The 22733-nt window shown below is 31.5% G+C and overlaps 2 protein-coding genes across 17 annotated transcripts in view; one reads left to right on the forward strand and one right to left on the reverse strand.

The window, feature by feature from the left end:
• The first annotated feature begins 132 nt into the window (after nucleotides 1-132).
• The window catches only part of LOC105143320 (KH domain-containing, RNA-binding, signal transduction-associated protein 2), a 39952-nt gene continuing 17351 nt past the window's right edge, over nucleotides 133-22733 (forward strand). Inside the window, exons 1-12 of one of the 11 annotated variants that reach the window (XR_015544442.1) lie at nucleotides 133-304; nucleotides 553-1019; nucleotides 1869-1990; nucleotides 2062-2178; nucleotides 2254-2563; nucleotides 2841-2955; nucleotides 3068-3181; nucleotides 3450-3526; nucleotides 5906-6002; nucleotides 6101-6224; nucleotides 7968-8064; nucleotides 11137-11210. Coding sequence is in view for 9 of the 11 variants with exons in the window: in XM_087404144.1 (XP_087260270.1) it covers nucleotides 821-1019; nucleotides 1869-1990; nucleotides 2062-2178; nucleotides 2254-2563; nucleotides 2841-2955; nucleotides 3068-3181; nucleotides 3450-3526; nucleotides 5906-6002; nucleotides 6101-6197 (1248 nt within the window). In the remaining 2 variants the exon portion in view is untranslated. Of the gene's footprint in view, nucleotides 305-546; nucleotides 1020-1868; nucleotides 1991-2061; nucleotides 2179-2253; nucleotides 2564-2840; nucleotides 2956-3067; nucleotides 3182-3449; nucleotides 3527-5905; nucleotides 6003-6100; nucleotides 7499-7967; nucleotides 8368-11136; nucleotides 11211-22733 lie in introns of those variants that run through there. The other 10 variants (XR_015544443.1, XM_087404144.1, XM_087404143.1 and 7 more) reach the window with 10 other exon arrangements.
• TfAP-2 (transcription factor AP-2) overlaps nucleotides 9119-22733 on the reverse strand; it is a 235370-nt gene continuing 221755 nt past the window's right edge. For all 6 annotated transcript variants that reach the window (XM_011051572.2, XM_011051571.2, XM_087404139.1 and 3 more), the window contains 3 exons: nucleotides 14614-14755; nucleotides 13953-14124; nucleotides 9119-13848 (listed from right to left, as the gene is read on the reverse strand). In XM_011051572.2, the coding sequence (XP_011049874.1) occupies nucleotides 13711-13848; nucleotides 13953-14124; nucleotides 14614-14755 (452 nt within the window). In that variant the 3' untranslated portion in view covers nucleotides 9119-13710. The remainder of the gene's footprint in view (nucleotides 13849-13952; nucleotides 14125-14613; nucleotides 14756-22733) is intronic.

Here is a 22733-nt window from a genome sequence, read left to right on the forward strand (position 1 = left end):
CCGAGGAGTGGGAGAGGAACTGCGATAAGTCGCTGACGTTAGTAATATGCTTATCGTTTAGTGTGCTCGGTGTATTTGATTTTGTTTTTCAATTATTAGATCTCTAGCGTTGTGAGTGATGCTTGACATCATGACATCAATCGCGCGTTATATATACGAAAGCATGAGAGAAAAGAATATACTTCAATATCACGGATTTATAAAAAACATGGTGTTTCAAAACAATTTGTTATTATCGCGCTCCATTTTCGTTTTTATCGTTGATACAATGGCGGATTTCAGTTCTGGATAATTGATAAGGAAGGTATTCATATTTACAATATTAATCAAATAAACAGGATTAAGTACATTTAATTCATTACTTTTCATTTAATCTTCGCTCAATTTATATGTTTTATGCAGCTCGTACGCTATGAAATTGGAATGTTTTTTTTTATATCTTCGGTCGATTTTGTTTTATCGACGAATGGTTATAAAGAAAATTCCTAAATGTGTGTGTTTCAACAGCACAGCTATTTTACCGACTGTAGATATAAATTATGAAATTTTAAGGAGAAACCACTTGAATCGATGGAATGACGTGAGAGCAGACTGCAGTCTGGATACACGGATGCAATCCTCGGCGGGATCATCAACTTGAGAAGGAACGGGGGATAAGGGATGCGTGGTGCGCGCTTTGTCGGCCATTACGGATTCGTTTGGATTCGTCTTGTGGATCGTGTCGATCAACTTCGGAGTTACGATTTTCGACATCTCGTGGCACAAAGGAACCAAGGCTGTTATTGAAATCGATTGATCGAGAATCCGGATTTCGTTAGACATGGACGTGAACAGATCCAGCAACGGTGACTACAAGTATCAGAGAGATGAGGATGCCGACGATAAACCCAGGTCACTCGATGAGTCTGAGAAGGACCATCAGGCCGACAAGGCCGGCGAGTATATGAACGAGCTCTTGCAAGAAAAGATCGAATTAGACGGACAAAAATGGCCCAACGCCATCCGATTGTTGGACCAAGGTGAGTTAAAAGAAATCATTTTTAAGTAAATATATTCTCTAATAGATGATCTTGTAGAAGAGTCATTCCATCATTCATGATGAGAAACCGCCGGAATGTCCATAATTTTCACTCGCATTAAAATTGGATTGAGTATGCGATCGCTACTCGAATCAACGAAATTTTAAGATTCAATAGAATTTAGTTTTGGAGACAATGTATTCGTTTGAATATTTTGGGATAATTTACATTGAATATATTACTTCGAAAATCATCAGTCTCTTTGGCATTGTCTGGTTATTGAAGTATTTATTATCTTTATTAATTAATTTTATGTCTGATATTAAAAGGAACAAGTAATATTGGTAGATATTATTTTGTAGTCTATTATTATCATTAATTTCGAAAAAGAAAAAAATATAAAAAGGAGAAATAAATCCTTCCTTAACAAAAGGGGAATATAATTATAATAGACTGCATATTTTTCTTATAGACATTTTGTGTATATCTGTTGAATGATTCAAGATAAAAGATTAAATAACAGAATAATGATAATAAATTTAATAAAAAACAAATAAGTAGTTTAGCCTTGATCATGAAGATAAGTCTAAAGAACTCTTTAATTTATCACATTTTCTTGTAGAACATAGTAATAGAGATCAAATAGGAACTAATAAAATATTAAAATTGTTATAAGAATAAATATTTTTTAATAAAATTTTTTTTTTATTTTTGTTAAATATAGAACGTTTACATCAATATGTGAGGATTTATACTTATGGTCAAAGCTGTAGTAAAAATATATTGTTGAATTAAGATGTAATAAATAAATTATGTAACTTTGTTATAAAAAAATTACATGTTTTATAGAAATTCAAAAAACAGAAACTTTGCGAAGACCAATGAGAGAATCAAAATATGTGGATATCTATCGTGAAAAGCATGTTCGTGTATCTGTTAAAGTACTAGTACCCATCCGTGAACATCCTAAAGTAAGTACCTCCATCTACAGTAATCTAAATAGATTTGAGATGAATTAGATTTATATAATTTTCTGTCCTAGTTTAATTTTGTTGGGAAATTGCTTGGGCCAAAAGGCAATTCTATGAAACGTTTGCAAGAAGAGACAATGTGCAAAATGGCAGTGTTAGGCAGAGGATCTATGAAAGATAAACAAAAAGTTGGTAACAAAGAAAAACTTACTCTTTGAAAAAGAAATTGATTTATATTTTTATCATGGATCCTTTAATCTCAGGAAGAAGAACTTCGTGCTTCCATGAATTTGAAATATGCACATCTTGCCGACGATCTGCATGTAGAGATTACAGCTATTGCTCCACCGGCGGAAGCTTACGCTCGTATTGCTTTCGCGCTCGCCGAAGTGCGGAAATATTTAATTCCCGATAACAATGACAATATACGTCAAGAACAAATGCGTGAAATGGAGATGGGCATGTCTGATGATACTGTCTCAAACGATCGCAGACCTTCGATGAGAGGACCTTCGAATCTTGATGGTAATATACCGAGGCCTACTGCAAGACAGGGACCTAGACAATCTAGAGGTTGGTTATTTATTATAAAAATTGTACAATATGTAAAAGTATTGAACATATAAGATTAAGAATCTACTTGTATTTATGTAACATTTATTTTGAGCTCGTGTTTAACAAATATGATGTGTTGCAATTAATATATTTAATGATAAGATATGCATATGTATATTGTATGTATGCATATATAAAATACACATGAATTTTATATATATGTATACATACAATACATATAATTATAATTATAATTATATTACAATATATATAAATTATACTTATTTTTGTTTAGCTATGTTTCCTCCACCTGTAAATCGTGGACCACATGTTCGTGGACCTGCACCATCTAAATCAAAGGTATTCTCCATTTTGGATCGTGCGAGGGCTGCTATGGATCAAGGTTACAAGTAAGTTTAAATTTTACACATAATGTCAACACATAATGTCTCAGGTAGCAAAATTGCTTCATTAAAATGTAAATTAAATATTGTATTGAATCTTCAAATCTTTTCGTTCTAGTAGTTATGATAGTCAGACTCCTGCAACAAATCGTGCAGGCTCTCATGATTTTGATTATCACGGATCATCAGGAGGTAATAATCGATATGGTGATCGTTATACATCAAATGCTGGGTATGTATTATAATGTTTATTTACAATAATAAGAATAAGAGAGAATAATGGAAAGTTTGAGAAATAAAATTCTCTAATATACATTAAAATTTGAACGTACATAATATGAACAGTATATAAATTTGAATTATAATAAAGAGAACTTTTTTTAGACAAATATGTATTTCTTTATGAAATGCAATTTTACATATGATTCTTTTTACATTACATAATTATTTGTTCTGTAATAGATGTTTAGATTTAATAGATGGAAATATCTTTTTTCAAGATACACGACTTACGAATATGATGATGAGTCTGCACCACATTCTTCACGTGATTATTATGAATCTTCTGACTATGCAGGTAAATTATTATATTTATATGTTTGCTTGATCATATTTAAAAAATTCACTTTTGAGAATATATTTCTTGTGGTTTTGATTTAACCCCTTGAATGTCAATGACGGAAAAATCCGTCAAAATAAAACTGGCCAAAAGTGCTTCATGATGGAAAAATCCGCATATTTCATAACGCCAATAAATCACTTTTGCAGTGCAGCAATTGAACTGATAATACATACTTTAATGTTTTTGAGGCCGCTGAATATTAATTTGAAGTAAAAAATTCCAAAATTCAAAATGGTTGATTCAAAATGGTGGGTAGTATGTTCGAAAATTTTGATAATTTTCGACTTCTATGCATTTTTTATTTGACGAATTCCATAAAAATTTTGTAATTAAGGGTTTTTGAGGTCGCTGATTATAAATTTGATATCAGATTTTAAAAATTGAAGATCGCGGATCCAATATGGTAATAATAATTTAAAAAATTATTCCAAGTTTCAAAAATTTTCAAAAAATTTAACATCAAGTTTACAATCAGCGACCTTAAAAACTGATTCTAAAGTTTTTTAAGGAATTTGTCACATAAAAAAGTTCATGCATAGATAGCGAAAAAGATCGAAATTTTCGAATATTCTGCCTTATTGAGTCGACCATTTTGAATTTTGAAATTTTGAGCTTAAATTCCTGATCAGCACCACAAAAAACCCCAAGAAAAATGACTTATTTTGTATTTCTGAGTTTATGTTATTGATAGCATTCTTGGCAGACAAGCGTTTTCTTGCCTGACACTCGAAGGGTTAACAGTGAAAAATTTTTTCCTATTAGAGGTGTTACATATTTATTTTAATATCTGTTTTAATTCTTTTATAAATTTATTACTTATTGTAATTTTTTGTTTATTACGTGTGAATTTTTCTAACTTTTCTAAATAATGTAAATCCTTTATTATGCTTACGCAGGGTTTATTGTTACATACTAATTTTATTATATAAATTTTGCAATATAAATATACGCAAATAAACACTCGAGAAATTCTTAACATTTATAATTATTTTAAATTCTGGAATTATTACAATTATATTTTAAAAATATAATTAATGAAGTTTATAATGTTATAAAGTTTATAATGTGCTTAAAACAGAACTATTGAAAGATTTTATAGGAATGCATTAAAATTGTTATTTATACAAAATAATTTTTATTATGAATTTACAAATTTAATTTTCTATATGTCATAAAAGAAATTATTTTAAATTAATAATTGTATTGTAAATATTTTTTGCCCGATTATTTTATTAAATCCCTAATAATTATACAAATAAATCTTAAGACTAAATAATATCTTTATATGATTTGATAAAGATTAATAATATTTGAGAAAGTTTTACTAAAATTTTTTACGGAAATTAATTTTAATATGATTTTTAACACAAACGTTATCTTTTATTAGAGGATGCTGGAATGATCAAATTATTACAATCGTATAAAAATCTTCGAATTGATTAAACGAAATAAAAAATTCTTTTACAAGGATTAAAGTAGACGCAAAATTAGGAGGTGATGCAGTGGATTTTATACTAAAATAAAAAAACTTAATTTTTTCTCAGTTTCAATTGATAATTTGATCACTCCAGTGTTTGGTCCTAATTTTGCATTCCCTTAAATCGGATTACGCGCACATAAGAGAGAACTGCATTTATATATCTATATATAATATATATCTAGGGTATCCCGCGATACTTTTCCGACCACTCACAGGAAGATAGATGGGATCGAGATGAACATAAAAGTTCCATAGCGTTTACTAATTACCGTTTATTAATGAGAGCAACGCTGAGAGAAACGCTCCGGCCGTTCGAGGTATAGCTCCAGTTTATCAAGGATTGACTGCTGGTAACGTGATGGAGAGGGAAAGTGCGCCGTTGCTCAGCGCCCAGCATCGTCGCTCGCATGTCTTGCTGTTTCAGATCAGCGTACTATCAATTAGTACAATTACAAAAATTAATATCTCGATTATTATTACAAATATCGCTAAACTGTACGGAACTTCATCTCGATCTTATCTACTTTCCTATGAGTGGTGGGAGAAGTTTCGCGGAACACTCTATATATTTAACGTAAAAGCATATAATATATAATAATTCACATTCACATTTTCCCAAATTTATGAATCCTGCAATTTCAAAAACATCATGAGCGTAACTTAAATTCGCTGTAATAACGAAATTTAAACCCTGCCGTAAACTATAACAAATATGCATGACTATAACAAATAAGCATTGATGTCGCATGATGACATATAGCTATCTTTGAGAATTTGAATAACTCGTTATACTAAGGAATTACTATCGTGCTCTGCCTAAATGATTAAAGCGCATCAATCCATGTAATTCGCAGACGAGTCGTCGAGCCGCGCTTGGAAATCTTACAAGACTACAACGACGTCAGGCGCAGCCTCGCGTTACCGCACTACCCCATATACACGACCTTCCAAGTAAACACCTACGAAAAAAATAAACCATTCTAAATTTTCTTTTATTTTAATTATCCATATTCCTCTAAATGTTTTTTCCTGACATTATTATTTCATAGCATTGTTGCTAATCCATTGGCGGCTAATCTTCCTTATGCACGGCGGCCTATAATGCCCAATATGCAGAAATCGATAAACGAAAGAAATCGTCCTTAATTGATTCGGCGAACGAAGATTAATATGGTAATGATACGCAAATATTGCTCCATTAAATTCGTAACAGATAACATTAACAAAAATTTTCTATTCTAAGGAAGATTTAGTCTCGTTTAATTTCTTTTCTTATAACACGCTAATAGATCTTTAACAAAATAAAAGACTAAATTATCTCTCGCGCTCTAATCGTATCATTTTCTGTTATAAACACTATATTTGAATTTTCTTTTATCTTTTTTTTTATATAATTTATTCAATAATTTTCAGATTATTTTTCGCGGCCACTGGATAAACAGGAATATATAAACCTAACCTATAATTAAATCTATAATTAAATATGGAATTTACGCATCAGCCAAAATTCAATATTTTCAATTAAGAATACGATATAAATAATTCCTTTGAAAATTCTATATTCATTACTTCAGAGTATAATTTAATTCAATGTACCTAATTTTTTTGCAAAACATTAATTTCATTCCTTCAGTCCTTTTCCTAAAATTTTTCAACTGCAGATGGATTTAATTATTGACACGAAGTAAAGGACCAAGAAGATTTATGGGATAATTTAAAATAAAATATTCAAAGTAAAAAACTTTGAATAAGTAATTAATACTGCATAAAGTGAAAGATGAATTTTGAATTTTATAATCATACTTAATATTACATATATAAGTTAGTTTGAATTAGAGGCTTAACGATAAATCTGATTATTTTTTTTTGTACTTAATGTCTTTCATAATTCGAAAATAAGTTAAACGAGACATTAAAATCTAATGTTTAATCTTGACATGACTTCCCATCAAATTATGTATAAACATTTTAATATTCTAATTGTTCGAACAAGTTTGATGTTTGGATGTACTAAGATATTTTAAATATGAAAATATTGCATTGTAAACAAATTTAAATGATATAAACAAATTTAAATTATATAAAACAAATTTGAATATATATAATGCAAATTTGATATATACAATGCAAATTAATGTTAAAATCATAAACTGATATACAGATAAATTTGGTTTTTATTATAACATGACGTTACTCTTGCACAGCCTCTATTCATTAAATTTATAAAATGCATAATATATAGACTTACAAAAAAATATTAATCTGTATCATCTAATATGTAGAACAATGCAAAATTATGCTAAACTATATGTTATATATAAACCCATTAATTTCCACTATATGAATATTTAAAAGTATGTAGACTGTAATTCATAAACCTACCATTAAAATAATATGTAACATGTAATCTTCAAAAATTGAAATAAATATGAAATAATAATATCAAACATTTGTTTTGAGAGATACCAAAATAAATTTCCCAACCAATGATGAAGCTAAGAGTCTAATAATTCTTAATAAAAATATTTGTGCGTGTGTATAATTTTACTCCCAATGAATATTGTAAATTTTTAAAATCATATTTTTTTATAAATAATTATCAAGATATTTTTATAAATGTTCGCTTTAAATGCTTTTAATATAATAATGTATCAGTTGAGAAAAATTTATAAAAGATGCAAAATATAATTTCGATTAAATGTATAAATTAAATTAATAAAATATGTACACGAAAGATATTTTTTACCAAATAACTAAATTTTTTACGAATATATATGTATAGTACGCGAAATAAAGTTAATAAATATTTGACAAAAGGGAGTTTTAAAACATTATTTTATAGAAATGTCATTAAAAAATCATTTCTAATTCAATTTCTATTTTATTCTAACATTATTATTCATGTATTTCACGTAGGTGGGTAAAAGATGAAGATCTTTGATCACGAAGATCGTGTGGAAATAACTTTTATCATGATGGACTTCGAAGTGCCACGAGTATATAAGTATAACATGTGAGTATATATTTATATTTTACTTACAATTCCTATAAATATAAAAGTCAGATATAAAAGTCTGACTTTAATATTTCTTTTATTCTGTTTATATAAATAAGCAATACATAGTTTTTTGAAATTAGTTAAAAATAGATAATATCAATTTATTTAGAAAAAAATAGCATAATGATTCGCATTGTTTGTTGTGAAAATGGACTATTAAGAGAAATACTTATACATATCCGAATTATTTTTATGAATGTATGTGTATTTATAGAAATATTAGCTAATAAAGATATGGTTTTTTTATGATCAAAGAAACGTAAGTATAATTAAAATGGCGACTATTATTTTATATCTAGTACTTTGGTACATTTTTTCAGAATATCTGTACTTGTACCTAGGTACAAAAAATAAAGTACCTTGCACAACACTTGCTATGATGTGCTATAATTAATGTTTATTGAAAAAAAAGATGAAATTAGAAAAGATTTAATTGTAAGAAGATATCATTATTTTACATATATTCCACATTTTTTTTGTACTTTAATCTGTCACAAAACTTATTCTTTTTAATATAGCTTTTTAATATAATTATATTATATCATAGAAGTTCCACAAAACTGAAAATCAGGAAAAAATGTCAAGAAAAATTCAGAGAATTTTGCAAAATTTTTGGAAAATAAAATTCTCGACTTTAAAGAAGATTTAATATGCATTACATCTATGCAGTTTTGGAATACTATTAACTCAATAAGTAAATGTAAGCAATGTTAAGAATATTAATAGTAACAATGTAATTTACATTGCTATGTTAAATTGCTTTCTCTCAACAAAATATTTGACGATTTCTAAATCGAGACGAAAATAAAAATTTCAAAAATATTATTATTATAAAAGCATTAGGGAAAATCATGAAATTTTATTTGGAAATCCAGGAAAAATTACGAAATTTTAGGATAAAGAATTCATGGTAATTCTATAGCAGCCAAAAATTATAAAACTGATGATCTTATGCCATCATAATAACAGATAGATGTTATATAACAGGTAGTTATTTCATCACGAGGGATTGCTTAGAAACAATATTCTTATTTATTTATCACACACCAATATACAAAAATGAACTGTATAATCAATATCAGAATATAATATACTACGAAATTCAAATATATTTAATAAAGATATATCTGAGTATCTTACAAGATTAGAATGATGCTTCAACTTGAAACAAAAATCATCTACAACGTTCTTTGCAGTTGGCACAGAAATTCTGGTAGAAAAACGTATTTCTACAGCCGTCCTAAGGGTTATAAATAAGTATTAATTTACGGGATTCCTTAGCTTCTAACAAGTCGCATCTAAGTAGTTGTGAGTGAAAATAAGGTGCCGAGTTTTTCTTTTCCCTAACTTTTTCCTAACTAATACTCCTCTGCATATGAACCGGAAGCCGTAAAAGATGCCTTGTCCGTTATATTCGTTCGCTTAAAGTGCAACCGAGGGTCGCGTTGAAGCGTCCACGCATCTTGTACCTGTTGAAACGCATGCTGCTGATTTTCGCCGCACTCTTTGCATAATAATTACATCTCTCTCTCTCTCTCTCTCTCTCATTACTTATCGTGTTACTTATCGTGTTACTTATGCCTCATTTTATTTAGAACAATGTCACAATACCAAATTGTTTCTAACGTGCATTGATGTTTCGATACATCAGACGAGGATCAGCAGAGCGATCTTTAATTTATATTCACTAACACAAAATTTTTTCCTGTCGTGTGATCAAATTGTTAAGGTAAAAAGGCGTGATAAAGGTCATGCTGCTGATCACTCACAACAGATGTCTTCTGAATTAATAACGTGCTATATTATTAATGAAGAATTGCGTTATTTGCAAAATATGGCGTATAAATGTGAAATTATGTAGGAAGTACGGAATATATCGGAGCGCCAGATTTAAATATTGGAATGCGTTTTAACATTTACAAAATTGTCTTACGCTTTATAGTGCAGAGGCGACTCCACTGTAAGCTATACAAGAAGGAATTACATATAGGAAGTCCATATGAGTGCTCGAGGAAAATTCGCTTATACGAGAAATCTGCGTAAGGTATCCATGATCTCGTGTAAATGGTAAGAATGCGCATGTAAAGAAGTGAGATTTTCTCGAGAGTCTCGTTCTTGATATAAAGAATGTCACATTGGATCTTGGCAACACAGCAGTGTGAGTTTTTTTTATCTAAAAGCTTTGCCAGTCCAAGAGCCGCCTCTAACACCATGAGAAGACGCGAGCGTCTTCGTAGCATGGTTCAATCCTACGGCAACGAGCCGGTCACGCTGTACGATCACCTCGCTAATAGCCTTCACTTCTATGAAAAAACATGGAATGTATAGTGTATTTTTTTATCGGTTTACACCTTAGTAATGTGTACGATTATATCACAAGAAAGATTCAAATATTCTGTACATAATCCGCTACAATACGAAGCGCCCCGGTGTCAAGGTCGCTTCTCCCTCCTCCTTTCTGTTTTCATCTTCTCTTTCCCGCTTTATTTTTAATCTTACATTTATATATATATATATATATATTTATATATACGCCTAAGATTTAATTACAAAGTTAGATATGTCTCAGGTTCACCTGGTATTGTACTTCATACAATTTCTCGTGACTGGCGAGTCCGAGATGCGGCCGACGAGCATATTTGCGTCGCTCCTGAGGAGACTTCCGTTTCGTCATCCGTATGCTCGAGGAAGCGCTTGTTTTCGTGCGCTGTTACCGCGTTTCCTCTGCGTATGGTTTCCTTAGTCGCCAGTCGCTTATGTTAATAGCTTGATATTGATAATTGGCACGTTTTTCAAATGGCAAGTTTCGCATTGGCACGATAATGGCCCTGAAGAATAACCTTGAGTGCAGTCTCTTCGAAGGAGAATAAGCGCAATCGAATGTTCTTATTTTTAATAATAATAAATTTTTTTCCTATCGATAAATAATGAATTCCTGAGGTTAAAAAATAGCATAAAAATATTGTAAAGAGAAATTTATAAATGATATACTGATTTAATGACACTATTTTTTGATGAAACGTTTAGACACAAGGATAATCTCGTCAGAAGGACTTCAATCTTGGCGATTCTCTGGACTTAACGTCGTTCCTGACTATCACGTGAGTGTGCACCTATGAAAGGCAAACTATCCTTATTTGTGGCTAATCGCACGGCATCCCATTATGAGTAATGTCAGTAGAAGTGATTAAACTGATACATCGGTTACCGAGGACTAAGTTGCACTTTGATACACGACTGCTTCTGATTACACACAAAGAATTGCTGGTCCAGGTAAGTCTCATTGTTGGAAGCACGGTTTTTTTAATAAGAAAGTATATTATATCTAATTATTTCATAAATCGTAAACTAATTGAAAATGTACAGTAAAAAAATCGAAAAAGTAATCTCGATTTTTGTGCTTTCATATTCTCTAATTAATGAGCATTTTTCTTTGTAATTTAAAACGATCTGCAGATTTTATCTTCCATGCGGATTGCTTACTAATAATAATAAATTGTAGATGATTGGATTACAAGTTGCAGGAAATAATTGTAATACTAATAATTTGTTGAATTAATATTAATGATTGCACTAAGTTTCTTGAATTTTCCGACTATCATAAATATTTCACGAAGTTATCTTCAGCCGGTCTCTTCACAAATCACAATTTTTTTTGCGTAAAATGTTCAATAAAAACAAAGAATAACCGAGAGAATCAAATATGATCTATATTTTTATATCTGTCGCCCATTTTTATCACATCCATCACTTGTCATATTACAGTTTCTGTGTATTGGATATAGTTTTTGAATTTACTAATCGAATAATGAAAACAAAGAATTTTCTATTTTCACATTATTGTAGTATTTAATTCTAATATTCTAATATTTAATTCTTTAATATTTAATCAAATTAAATTCATGCAATAAAAAAGATGAAGGACTAAAGTAGAAAATGATAACCTTATCGTTTATCTGTTTATGTAACAAATTTTTAGTTTTTCTTCCCAATACAGAAAACTTCATCTGTCGCATATTTAAAAGTGCGTGAAACAGTAACTTGAATGTAATTTACGCTATGCATTACCAAACCGCGATTATTTAAGAAGCTTGATTTGTCATGTTTGCGGTGAATCGGTGAAATAGAGGGCGGATTATATAAATCTTTGCAAAAATCGTAACTACATACCTTTAATTATTTTGAAACCTCGAAAGGTCTTATTTATAAAGACTATTTGTCTTTTTAATGCTTTTCTCACGTATGATTATGGCTAGGTACACTGTACCTAAACTAAATAAACTTTTTTTTAGAGAAAATCTAAATATAAAAGTATGCCTACAAACATCCAGCCTTAATATATTGTGCATATATTATAGCACAAATATCCAAGATATTCTCAGGTATCTATTTTCCGCGTTATTCACGTTTTTTGCTTATTAACGCAATTTTTTGTATTTTTACTATAAAAAGATTTCTTATAAGTCATTAATATATTAAAATTTCAATACATAACATTCCTAAAAGAAAAAATCGAGAATCAATTATAAAATACATTAAATACACTTTAAAGAATGTGTATATTATTTTCTTGAGAATGTTCAAAAATATTCATAAATTGAATATTTATAAAATGTATAAATTTGATTCTTTTTATTTTATGGTACATGTTTAAAACAAGGTGTTCCATTTTAACTTTCGCATCAAAATATCTTCAAAAGATATAAAAAAATACTGAAAAATATTTTAGATAAAAATTGTATGATCTAAAGGAGGCCAAATAATGATAAAATCAATTTTCGAAAAAATTGTTCAAGATTATAGGAAGGTCATCATCACTTTTTAAATAGTATAATACGATTTTTTGTCTAATCTGATTCCTTCATTATTCTATAAAAATATTAAAATAATAAAAACTAATAAAAACTCAATAGTTTATGAAATATTTTATTCTACTTTGACATATTTTAAATAATAAAAATAATTATTTTACGTATTACGTAAAAATAATTATCTTTTGTCTGAAATATTTTTCTTTTACACTTCTCAAGATATTTCGATGTGAAAGTTAAAATGGGACATCCTGAATATGTTTACTGTTTACAAAAATTATCTTTTCCAATTTTTTTGCAAGATCGTCTCAATAATAATTTAGTTGCATAACTGAAAGTCGAAGAAAGAAAAATTTTTGTAGGTAGAGAGATCTCTTAGACATTTTCAAGACAACGTATAAAACGAATAGAATCTATACGAAAGGCGACCAGCGACAAAGAGTTGAGCTCCTCGGATTTCGGCTTCCCGGGGCTCTATTACGAAATAAGAATTTTTCTCTCCTCTGTTTCCTATAATTCATCGACTATCCCTGATTGCACATTTTCGCACGTATTACGCAGTCTGCGTGTCGAATTGCCTACGGAAGCTTACGACCAGCCAACCTCGGCGTACGGTGGGCACGCGGCACGTCACACGCGAGTGCCATCAGCGTGTGCGACGTGAACGCGTGTGTACGCGTGGTCCATTGCGAGCTTTCCGCAAGAGCGATGGACGCACGGAAACTCAATTGTACGGCCAGGAATGCCTAATAGACGTGACCACGTTCGAGGTAGGCGGGTCTTCTGTGCGTCACTTCTTCATGTCGTTCATCAGCGCGCCTTCCTTGCTTTTGTTGGAGTCGAGATTCGACTGTTGACTGCTCGTCACACCGCTACCGTTCCCGGGATACATCTTCTCTAGATGATTCAAAGACTCGCTTAGGAACTTCTGCAACGGGAAACATAACAGATTTCAGTAGAGTCGTATTGTTGGATGGGAAATCTTTAGCTGTAGTTTTAAATGAGAATCTTCTTTTCTCATCGTCTTATTACCTGTATAGCCGTTAAAGCGGCCACAATCGCAGGACTTCCGAATCCGTGTGATATGAGAGAAAAATGTGTGAGATGTCTCTGTATACTGGGATCGAGGATGTGTTGTGGCCGCGTATTGCAGAGCGGCGATCTGTCCTGGTTCAGAAGATCCATCAGCTCTTTGGTGATTTGTCTAGGAACAACGAAATCGTAAAAAAGTTAATTATATGGCTCCTTGCCATAACAGTGCAAGGAAAAACTCTTTGTCAAATCTGATATCAAATCTATTATTAACATTTAATTATTATAGCAATAATAATATATTATAGGATTGAAATTTACAGGGATACAATGGGATCGTAAAATCTATCATTGAACCTCAAAAACATCTACCTTAACTTTCCGGAGGGAGGGGGGTTACTTCCCTGTAAATTTCAATCCTATATCTCGAACCATTCAGAAATTATTTAGGTAATCTGGGACTTTTGGCGAACAATGTATATATCGTGTATAACCAATTAAATTCACAATTTTTTTAATCAGTAAACTGCGTAAATACTAAATTAAACGTCTTAAACATTTGAATGTTTTAAAAAAGCGCATTATAGTGTACATATATTAATGTAAAAATGCCGGACGTTGTCTAAAGTTTTAGTCGAAGAACTCTAGTGCTTATGCTTACTTGGTGGCATGAAGAAGTTCTTTTCTCCTGTAGGAGTCTTGTGGTTCGCAATGCTGCCGACTAAGGTATTCGGCGACTTGCTTCGCAGGGAATTCGGTTTCGCAAACGTAGCCGAAGTCCCTGGCAAGGTGAATGGCTTCTCCTGAAAAGAAAATGTACATATGTATATCGTATGTGTATGATTATGTAAACTCATTACGCGTATAATAGTCGATGAAATAATCGTGGAATTTTATTTGATTGTGAAACGCTGTCCATCGAATTCCAAATTGTTCAAGTCTTACTTAACTTATCTTGCAAAATTCACAAATAGAGAAATTCATTAGAATCCCATTTGATAAAACATCCTCAGATTTACAGCTCTTATAACTATCGGTGATCTATAAAATATATTTTGATGAACAACTATTTTTTAACACTTGCTTTGTAGAAATTTATTAGTCTTAATAGAAATAATAATATGAATTTCTTCCCAACTTGACTATGACTGATTTAATAAAGACTGACTTAATATAATTAATTATTGAATCTTTTCAAAATTGAAATTTTAAATTTACGATATAATCTTTCAAAAAAATATACACTATTAAAAGATCGATAAAGCGATGATTCCTTGGTCGAATATTCGATGAGCTCTCTATACAATCAGATAATTTAATTTTTGTAAAAGATAAAATGCTAAAAAAGATATAAATGCTAAAACACGGGATCTATTAAAAAATTTATTAAGAAATTATAAGCAGATTCGTTGGAACAAATCTTTGGATGCTACAGTCAAAGCGAAATTAACTAATTACAGTTAATGAAACGCGCATTCTCTTCAACGCGCCCTTCTTCCCTTTCGAGCCTCCCACTTTCCACCCTTGTGCAGCGCATTCCTCGCAACTTCTCTCTTAGTGATGGAAGGTAATTAGGTAGCTATACATATATGTGCAAGTAGTCTTTCATGTAAGCTGGAAGTAGACCCGCTGAGCGCTATTATCGATAAACCAAGCAAAGCTACCCGCAGCTACACGCCGCGTGTATCACCCACGAGATCGGAAACGTGGATCTACAAATGGACAAAGCCATTTGCGAGCTAACGAATTTTCTAATTTCGCAATCCTACTCACTCTTTCTTTTTTTCCTCTCCGTAACTCAGAAAACAGATATATTTCTTATACGCGAAGATTATTGAATTGATTTATTTGAAGAAACAGGCGAAATCCTGTTGCTATAGCAATTAAATCTTTTTGCCATCTCTTAAGATTCTAAGATAAAATAGAAATTATCTTTTTTAAGTAAGAAATAACGAGAGTTAGTATTTCTTTTAGCTAAATTTATATTTACGTTGCTCGAAATTCAATTTACATGAAAACGATCTGAAGTCGATCAAAATTAATAAATTATGCTGCACTTTTAGCTCACATAGGGAACGTGCGAGATTCCAAGTTGTCGCTTAATTTGGGTTTCGGAAAGAAACGAGGATTCCGCACGCGAGAATCCTTACACGCGCGAATTCTTCGCACGAGACACCACGAACATGTAAACGAACCGTATTAGCAACGGTTCTGCATATTTGCGGAAATTCTCACATATTAATAGACGTTTAATGATGTTCTAAGTACCGGTCAAATTTCGGATGCGGGGAATAAGAGATCTTAGCGAGACCGTCGTACATGATTGACAGCCTTCTAATTTCGACGTAATGGCTGCGTACAAGATTGTTGTTGCTCGTGCAAGGATCTTGCCCTGGGCAACCACCTAGATCGCCGCAGAAATCATATTCGGAATACATATTCTCTTTTTTTTTTGTTTTAATGATTACGCTTAGGTTGCGCGACATGGTTGAAAAAACTATGAACCTCATAAAATTTAATCATCGTATAGGTATATGTGAAAGTACACGATGCTTGTTGCCTTCAGCCATACAGATTGTTACTATCAGTCGTTTTGCGGGCAGAGCAGTTTATGGAAACCCATTTGTAAATGATGTAAAATTAATTAGATAATTTAATTTATCTGGAGATCTTTATGATCATGTACATATATTTACTGGGTCAAAATGAAATATACGTAATGCACACTGAACAGTGTACATACATATCGTATAACAGTAAATTCTTGAGAGTAACAAAACTTCTCTAGAGAATGATAGTTCTTTGACAGACATAATGCTTACCTCGTTATGGCTTTACGACTGTAAATAAGTATCAAATTGTAAATAAGTTATTTACGACTGTAAATAAATCTACTCTTGCCGCACATGTCTGCTGGAATAAAAATATATGTCTTATAATTCTTATTTTATCATCATAAAAATGATGACATAAATAAATTATATGTTAAAGCCGCAGTGTTCATTTTCTACACGTACAGTACATCTCCTTATATTTATAATTATCATTTACGTTTTCACAATGCGTTTGAAACATTATCCATTTAAGTCACGAAAGAGATAACTACGCCGTATAATTGTTTTTCAACAACAGTTTGAGATTTCGAATGTTGGACTGCTGTTTTATATATATATATATATAAAATTTGGACTGCACTTTGCATATACGTCGTTGTTCTATTTTATGTGACATAAATTATAGTTCATGCGGTCGCAACCATCGTTATTTTAATAGACCGCGCCATTGATCCCACGTGTTTATGTCAGACTTGTCGTAATGCTTTGTGTAGTAAAGTTTTTACTGCGGTCATGACGAGAGAGAGTGAGAGAGTGAGCGAAAGAGAGAGAGAGAGAGAGAGAGAGAGAATCAATGCGTAGAACATATGCATTAAGTGAAACGAGATACTGCTAACGTAGCTATGAAAAGTATGTAAGTAGTTTGAAACTGCCGACGTTTTACGTTGTTTAACATTACACAATGTTGCATGTATAATAGTGCCACTCGCACTGATTTTACGTAATCCTATTATACTCTCGCTCAATGTATTCAATAAGAATGGATATAACACGGAATGGTAAAAAAAAAATAACATTTTTATTTTTTATCTAAATAATATTTACATATTTTATAATGATATTTATATGTTTTTGTTAACTATTATCGTAGATGACAAGATTCGCGTGATTGAAAACTTCTGATTGTTAGCTATTGGAAAAATTGGATTTTGTTAAAATTTGATCTTTATTTTGAATTAGACTTACCTAAACTCAAAGGCGGAAAAACATGTTTTTTTTTTTCTTTAATTTGTGCAGCTTGAGTTGAGATACAATGAAGATACTGTATTTAAAATAATTAAGAACATTTCTTTTAAGAAAAGATCTCTCTTGAAGTTCCTTATTCCTAATATCTCGATCACTTTATCAACTCGAATTCGATAAAATAAAAAAAAAACCAACAAAATTAGAAAAGAAACTATCAACTGGGTAAAGAAAAGACCTTTCACAAGTATCCCACGATGTGGAACGTCGAATGGATATACTATTATAGTTTCGTGCAATATTTATCTACCATGGATACCACGTGTATTCTCGCTGTCGCATTTTCTACGGAACTCTCGTATTAGGCGCGCAAAACCGACAGTAAGTTAACTATCGGCGATCTTATCGACATCGTTGGACGTGGTGCAAATTTCCACCCCCTCGCCCCTCAACCTCTGCACGAGATGCAACAGGTCGTTTCGGGTACGCTTTAGTCTGCCATGGGCAACTCTTCCGCGCAGATTTGCATATCTCCCCCCATATCATATCTTTCCTTCTTCTAATCTCTTTAAGTAAATTAGCGTATCTGTCGGCGTTACTTTACCGATATGTGCGCGTTGCAAAGCGTTCACGATTATGATCGCAAATGCGAATATATGTCTTGCATTTTATCGCATTGTGTTTTCCTCCTTTGAGAGATTTTCTCGGCGCATTTATTTGGACAGTTTTTCGAATTAATTTCATAATTTTCGTATATTAAGAAAGTGATTTCTTGTAAACTTAAAAGAAAAAAAAAATGAATATTCGATTGACATCGTTATGAACAAAAAGTTTAATTATAGAGCGCTTTATAATATACCAAACTACTTTGAATAATAAAATGGTACTACATATGTTATTCTAATATAGAATGAACTTTATAAGATTAAAGGATCATTAATATTTTGCTTGTCATTGCCGTAATTATATTAACAAACGTAATTTGTTTTTTATCGTTTTATAATTGCTGTTCAGTCATTTAACTAGTTTAGATAATTTATTTCGAATTGAGTTAGTTACTCACTCACGCCTCGACAGAAAACACATTTTAAGAACGACGAATATTCAATTAAATATATTACTGAGGATGACTAAAAAATGAGTCGAAACAGCTAACTATGTAATTATATCAATTGAACTGTATTATTAGTAGAATTTTTGTTTATAGTATTGATTCTTAATTACTCTCATTTTATTCTAGTATTTAAATCTCAAGAGTCCCGATTTATTTTTTGTTTATATAATAAACAAAAATAATTGTTTTGTTATTGAAATAATACATTTATAATTAAAGCAAATGCGAATTATTGCGTTTCATGTTTTCATTTCAATTGTACTGTATTTCTTTGAGACATTCTTTTTACGCATTTATTCAGAGAGCCATCAATTCAACGCGAAATATTAATAATAATTGATTTTTTAATCAATTTTTATCAATTTTATCCTATATTAAGAAAATAATCTTTGATTTGAAAGAAAGTAGTCTGATAGCATGAGATATCAGACACCTACAAATAAAATCGTAATATACTTGGAGTAATCAAAACATATTGCTTTAGTAAAAAATAAACTTTACAAAAATCTACTGGTTGAAAAGATTATTAACATTTTGCTGATTGACATAACATAAATTATTAATCAATGCACATCGTTTTATTATCGAAATAAAATATTACAGTGTATAGTGTTTTAATATTATCGTTAATCCTACTCGATTCGACGACGTGACGCGAAGGAATGTCCGGCTTATCGAGTACGAGAGAATATGACTCAATAAAACGAAGGGACTCGCAAACCGCACGCCGCAGATTACCGCTAAAGGAGCTTGCTCAGATGGGAGATACAGATTAGTCGTGTGTGAGTAAACGAGAATGAGCGGGTAACGTGACTCGCGCGAATTATGTGATGAACGGCCGGTGCTGTTTGACGACTTCACCGTGTCGATCGCAAATCAATAGACAGTATGGACAGCTGATCAAAAGCTGTGCAATTTATCCAATGGCGCAGCAAGAAGATTGGTCGGGAAAATGCGCTTAATTATATGGGCGAGTAATTATATTTTTGTTTCTCGTCAGCAGCACGTGCTGATGCACGGCATGCTCTGAATCTGATTTTGAACGGATCTTCAGTTAAATTTTTATCAGCTTAATTTAGCGTATCCATATAATTCTAAAAGAAAAAAATATTTTATTCTAAAATAAAAAAAATATGAAATTATTATTGAACGAAAATTTTTGCCAATTTTCTCTTTTCACATGCTGAACATTTTATATAAGAATATTATTTCTTATTGCAAATTTAAAGCTAGAAAGTGTAAGAAGTTAGACGTTAGATTGTAAGAACTACTGTTCATATGTATTAGAAATAAATGTTAAGAAGAAATATAGTGATCGTGCTCGGGATGTTAAGAAGAAATATATTGACGTAAGGGTTTCTCTAGTTTTGTTTGTAAATATTCTTCCATAATGAGTCTCATCGAAGGATCGTTCGAATCGACCGAGCAATACTCATAGAAATTTGCTTGCCGTTCCAAAGGAAGGCCGATGATAGAATAGCCTTATTCGTCTCTGAACTTTGTTACAAGGATAACCAATATGATGCGCTCCATCTCGGCCTTCGACCGCAAATCACGTTCCATTATACGTCCTGATAATCGAACCGGCGAGAAAGATTTCGGGAATTCTCTTCCGCGTACCGAGATCGTCGTGTTCCGATATACCCCTTGCGGTTTCTCATACCGGTTAAAACTTCGCAACAAGTCGGCTGCGGTTGACGTATATTGGCGTGTAACGCGTCTAGAATACGCATTCCTCGATTCTCGTGCACGTTATTCTGATGTAATCCCGAATTACACGCTGCCCTAACCGTTCTAAAATTTTTAGGTCGCGATGTAAAACGTAACTGTACCCTTATAAACACAAAATTAAACTAAACTATTAAATATGAAATTAAGTGAGCATGTTGGCCAAATCAAATCTGAGTATTTAAGTATCTTAACGGTAATTTTATATGTAAGTAATCTTAATGATGATCACACGAACAAAACACGCAATATGAGATTTGTCCTTTCTCTAATTTCCTCGATTTGCTAAATCAATTTTATTATCTGTAATAAAAATCTGTAATAAAATCTCGGAAATAAATCTAAAAGTAATTTAAAGTATTTTAATCTAGGAAAGCCTCGTAGCCTTTTACATAGACGTAGTAGAAGTTTCAAATTACTTCTTTAGCTTTATTTTTAGTTTTATTATCGAATTTTTATGTGAAGTGTTCCATTACTTTTCAGATATTCCATCTGGAGCCGCAATAAACGGTCTCGTCTCACATATTCTATTTTTATAGCCTTTAGAGACTCGTATATATCTCTTTTGAGCATAAGAGCACGTTGTGTCACTGTATGACGATTGGGTATTGTAGCGAATTTACGTATGAATTACACAACCATAAGTGACAGATATACGTACGCACATAAGTGTACGCATACGTATTTCTCATGCGTCGCGCATAAATTCCCACACTTTCGTCGTTACTCTGTAAGCATCTTTTATGACGTTCACCAAAGGTTGAAGTTCCGCTGTTGTTCTTATTAAATAAATCGTTGTGTAACAATCGTTGCGTTAGTATTATAAAAGAAACATTTATTTATTTTGATATATATCATTTTTTGCACGTGTTTTGACAGTTTTCTCGCTTTACTCTAAGTATATGTGAATATATAACTAGAATAACACAAAAAAATTGTAAAACACGTATATATTCAATCATCTTTTTCTCAGTAATCGACAAATTAAAACAGGAATCGATATTACAACAGTGATTTGCAAATAGGGAATTGACGTAAGTAGAACGAGAAATAAGGAAATATATTCATCTGAAAAAAAAACCGGATTATTGTAATGTTGTACTGGCCTGTTTCATTATAGGTGAATATATATATTTCTTGATTTATTAACTGTGATTTATTGGTTCACTATATATCGGTCAGAGTTCATTCTTTTTCTTATCTATTAAGCGATTATCACTTTGTGATATAAATGAGAATATTAAACATGAAAGAAATATTAATCCTTACGAATAAAAACGATGAAATATTAATGTGACTATTTATCGCGATATTATAACTTGTTGTTAGTTAAATTAAAAAGTCATGTGTTTTTTTTTTCAAATCAATTTAAGATTAGATTTTCAATGTAAATTGTACAGTGTAAAATGTATGATGTAACCAAAAAAGCAACTACAAGGTGCGTCCCAAAATTTTCCGAACTTTTTCAATAGGGATAGGTCGGGTGGCGCCATCCGTGTGTTCGATTGCGCGTTTGAAAGGTACATCCCTAGCTGATTTCCAGTAAAAATTTCATGACATTTGGTTCAGTGGAAACGAAGTTATGGCGTCTCAAGTGTCAGTATGTTGTATACATCGGTACGAGAATGAACTTCGGACAAAGAGCCAATATTAAGTTTTGTTTTAAACTTGGTAAAACATTTACCGAAACCCATAATTTGATGAAACAAGTTTATGGTGATAATTGTGTAGCCCGTGCCAGTGTTTATGAGTGGTATACGCGATTCAAGAACGGTCGTGAGGACATAAATGACGACGCACATACAGGTCGCCCAAAATCGACAATTAACGAAAATTCCATCGAAGTTTTTATGATTCCAAGGGTATTGTGCACAAAGAATTCGTTCCAGCAGGCCAAACAGTTAATGCTGTATTCTATGTAAGCGTTTTGAAGCGTTTGGTGCACCGCATTCGTCGTATTCGGCCAGAATATCGCGAAGGAGGAAGTTGGCGCTTGTTACACGATAATGCGCCATCTCACCGTTCGACACTTGTCACTGATTTTTTGACTAAAAATCACATTTTAACAATCAACCATTCCCCGTATTCGCCTGATATGGCACCTTGTGACTTCTACCTATTCGGCAAAATGCATTTGTCCAT

Source organism: Acromyrmex echinatior, chromosome 3 (genome assembly GCF_024713525.1).
Source record: "Acromyrmex echinatior isolate Ae372 chromosome 3, ASM2471352v2, whole genome shotgun sequence".
Taxonomy (NCBI): domain Eukaryota; kingdom Metazoa; phylum Arthropoda; class Insecta; order Hymenoptera; family Formicidae; genus Acromyrmex; species Acromyrmex echinatior.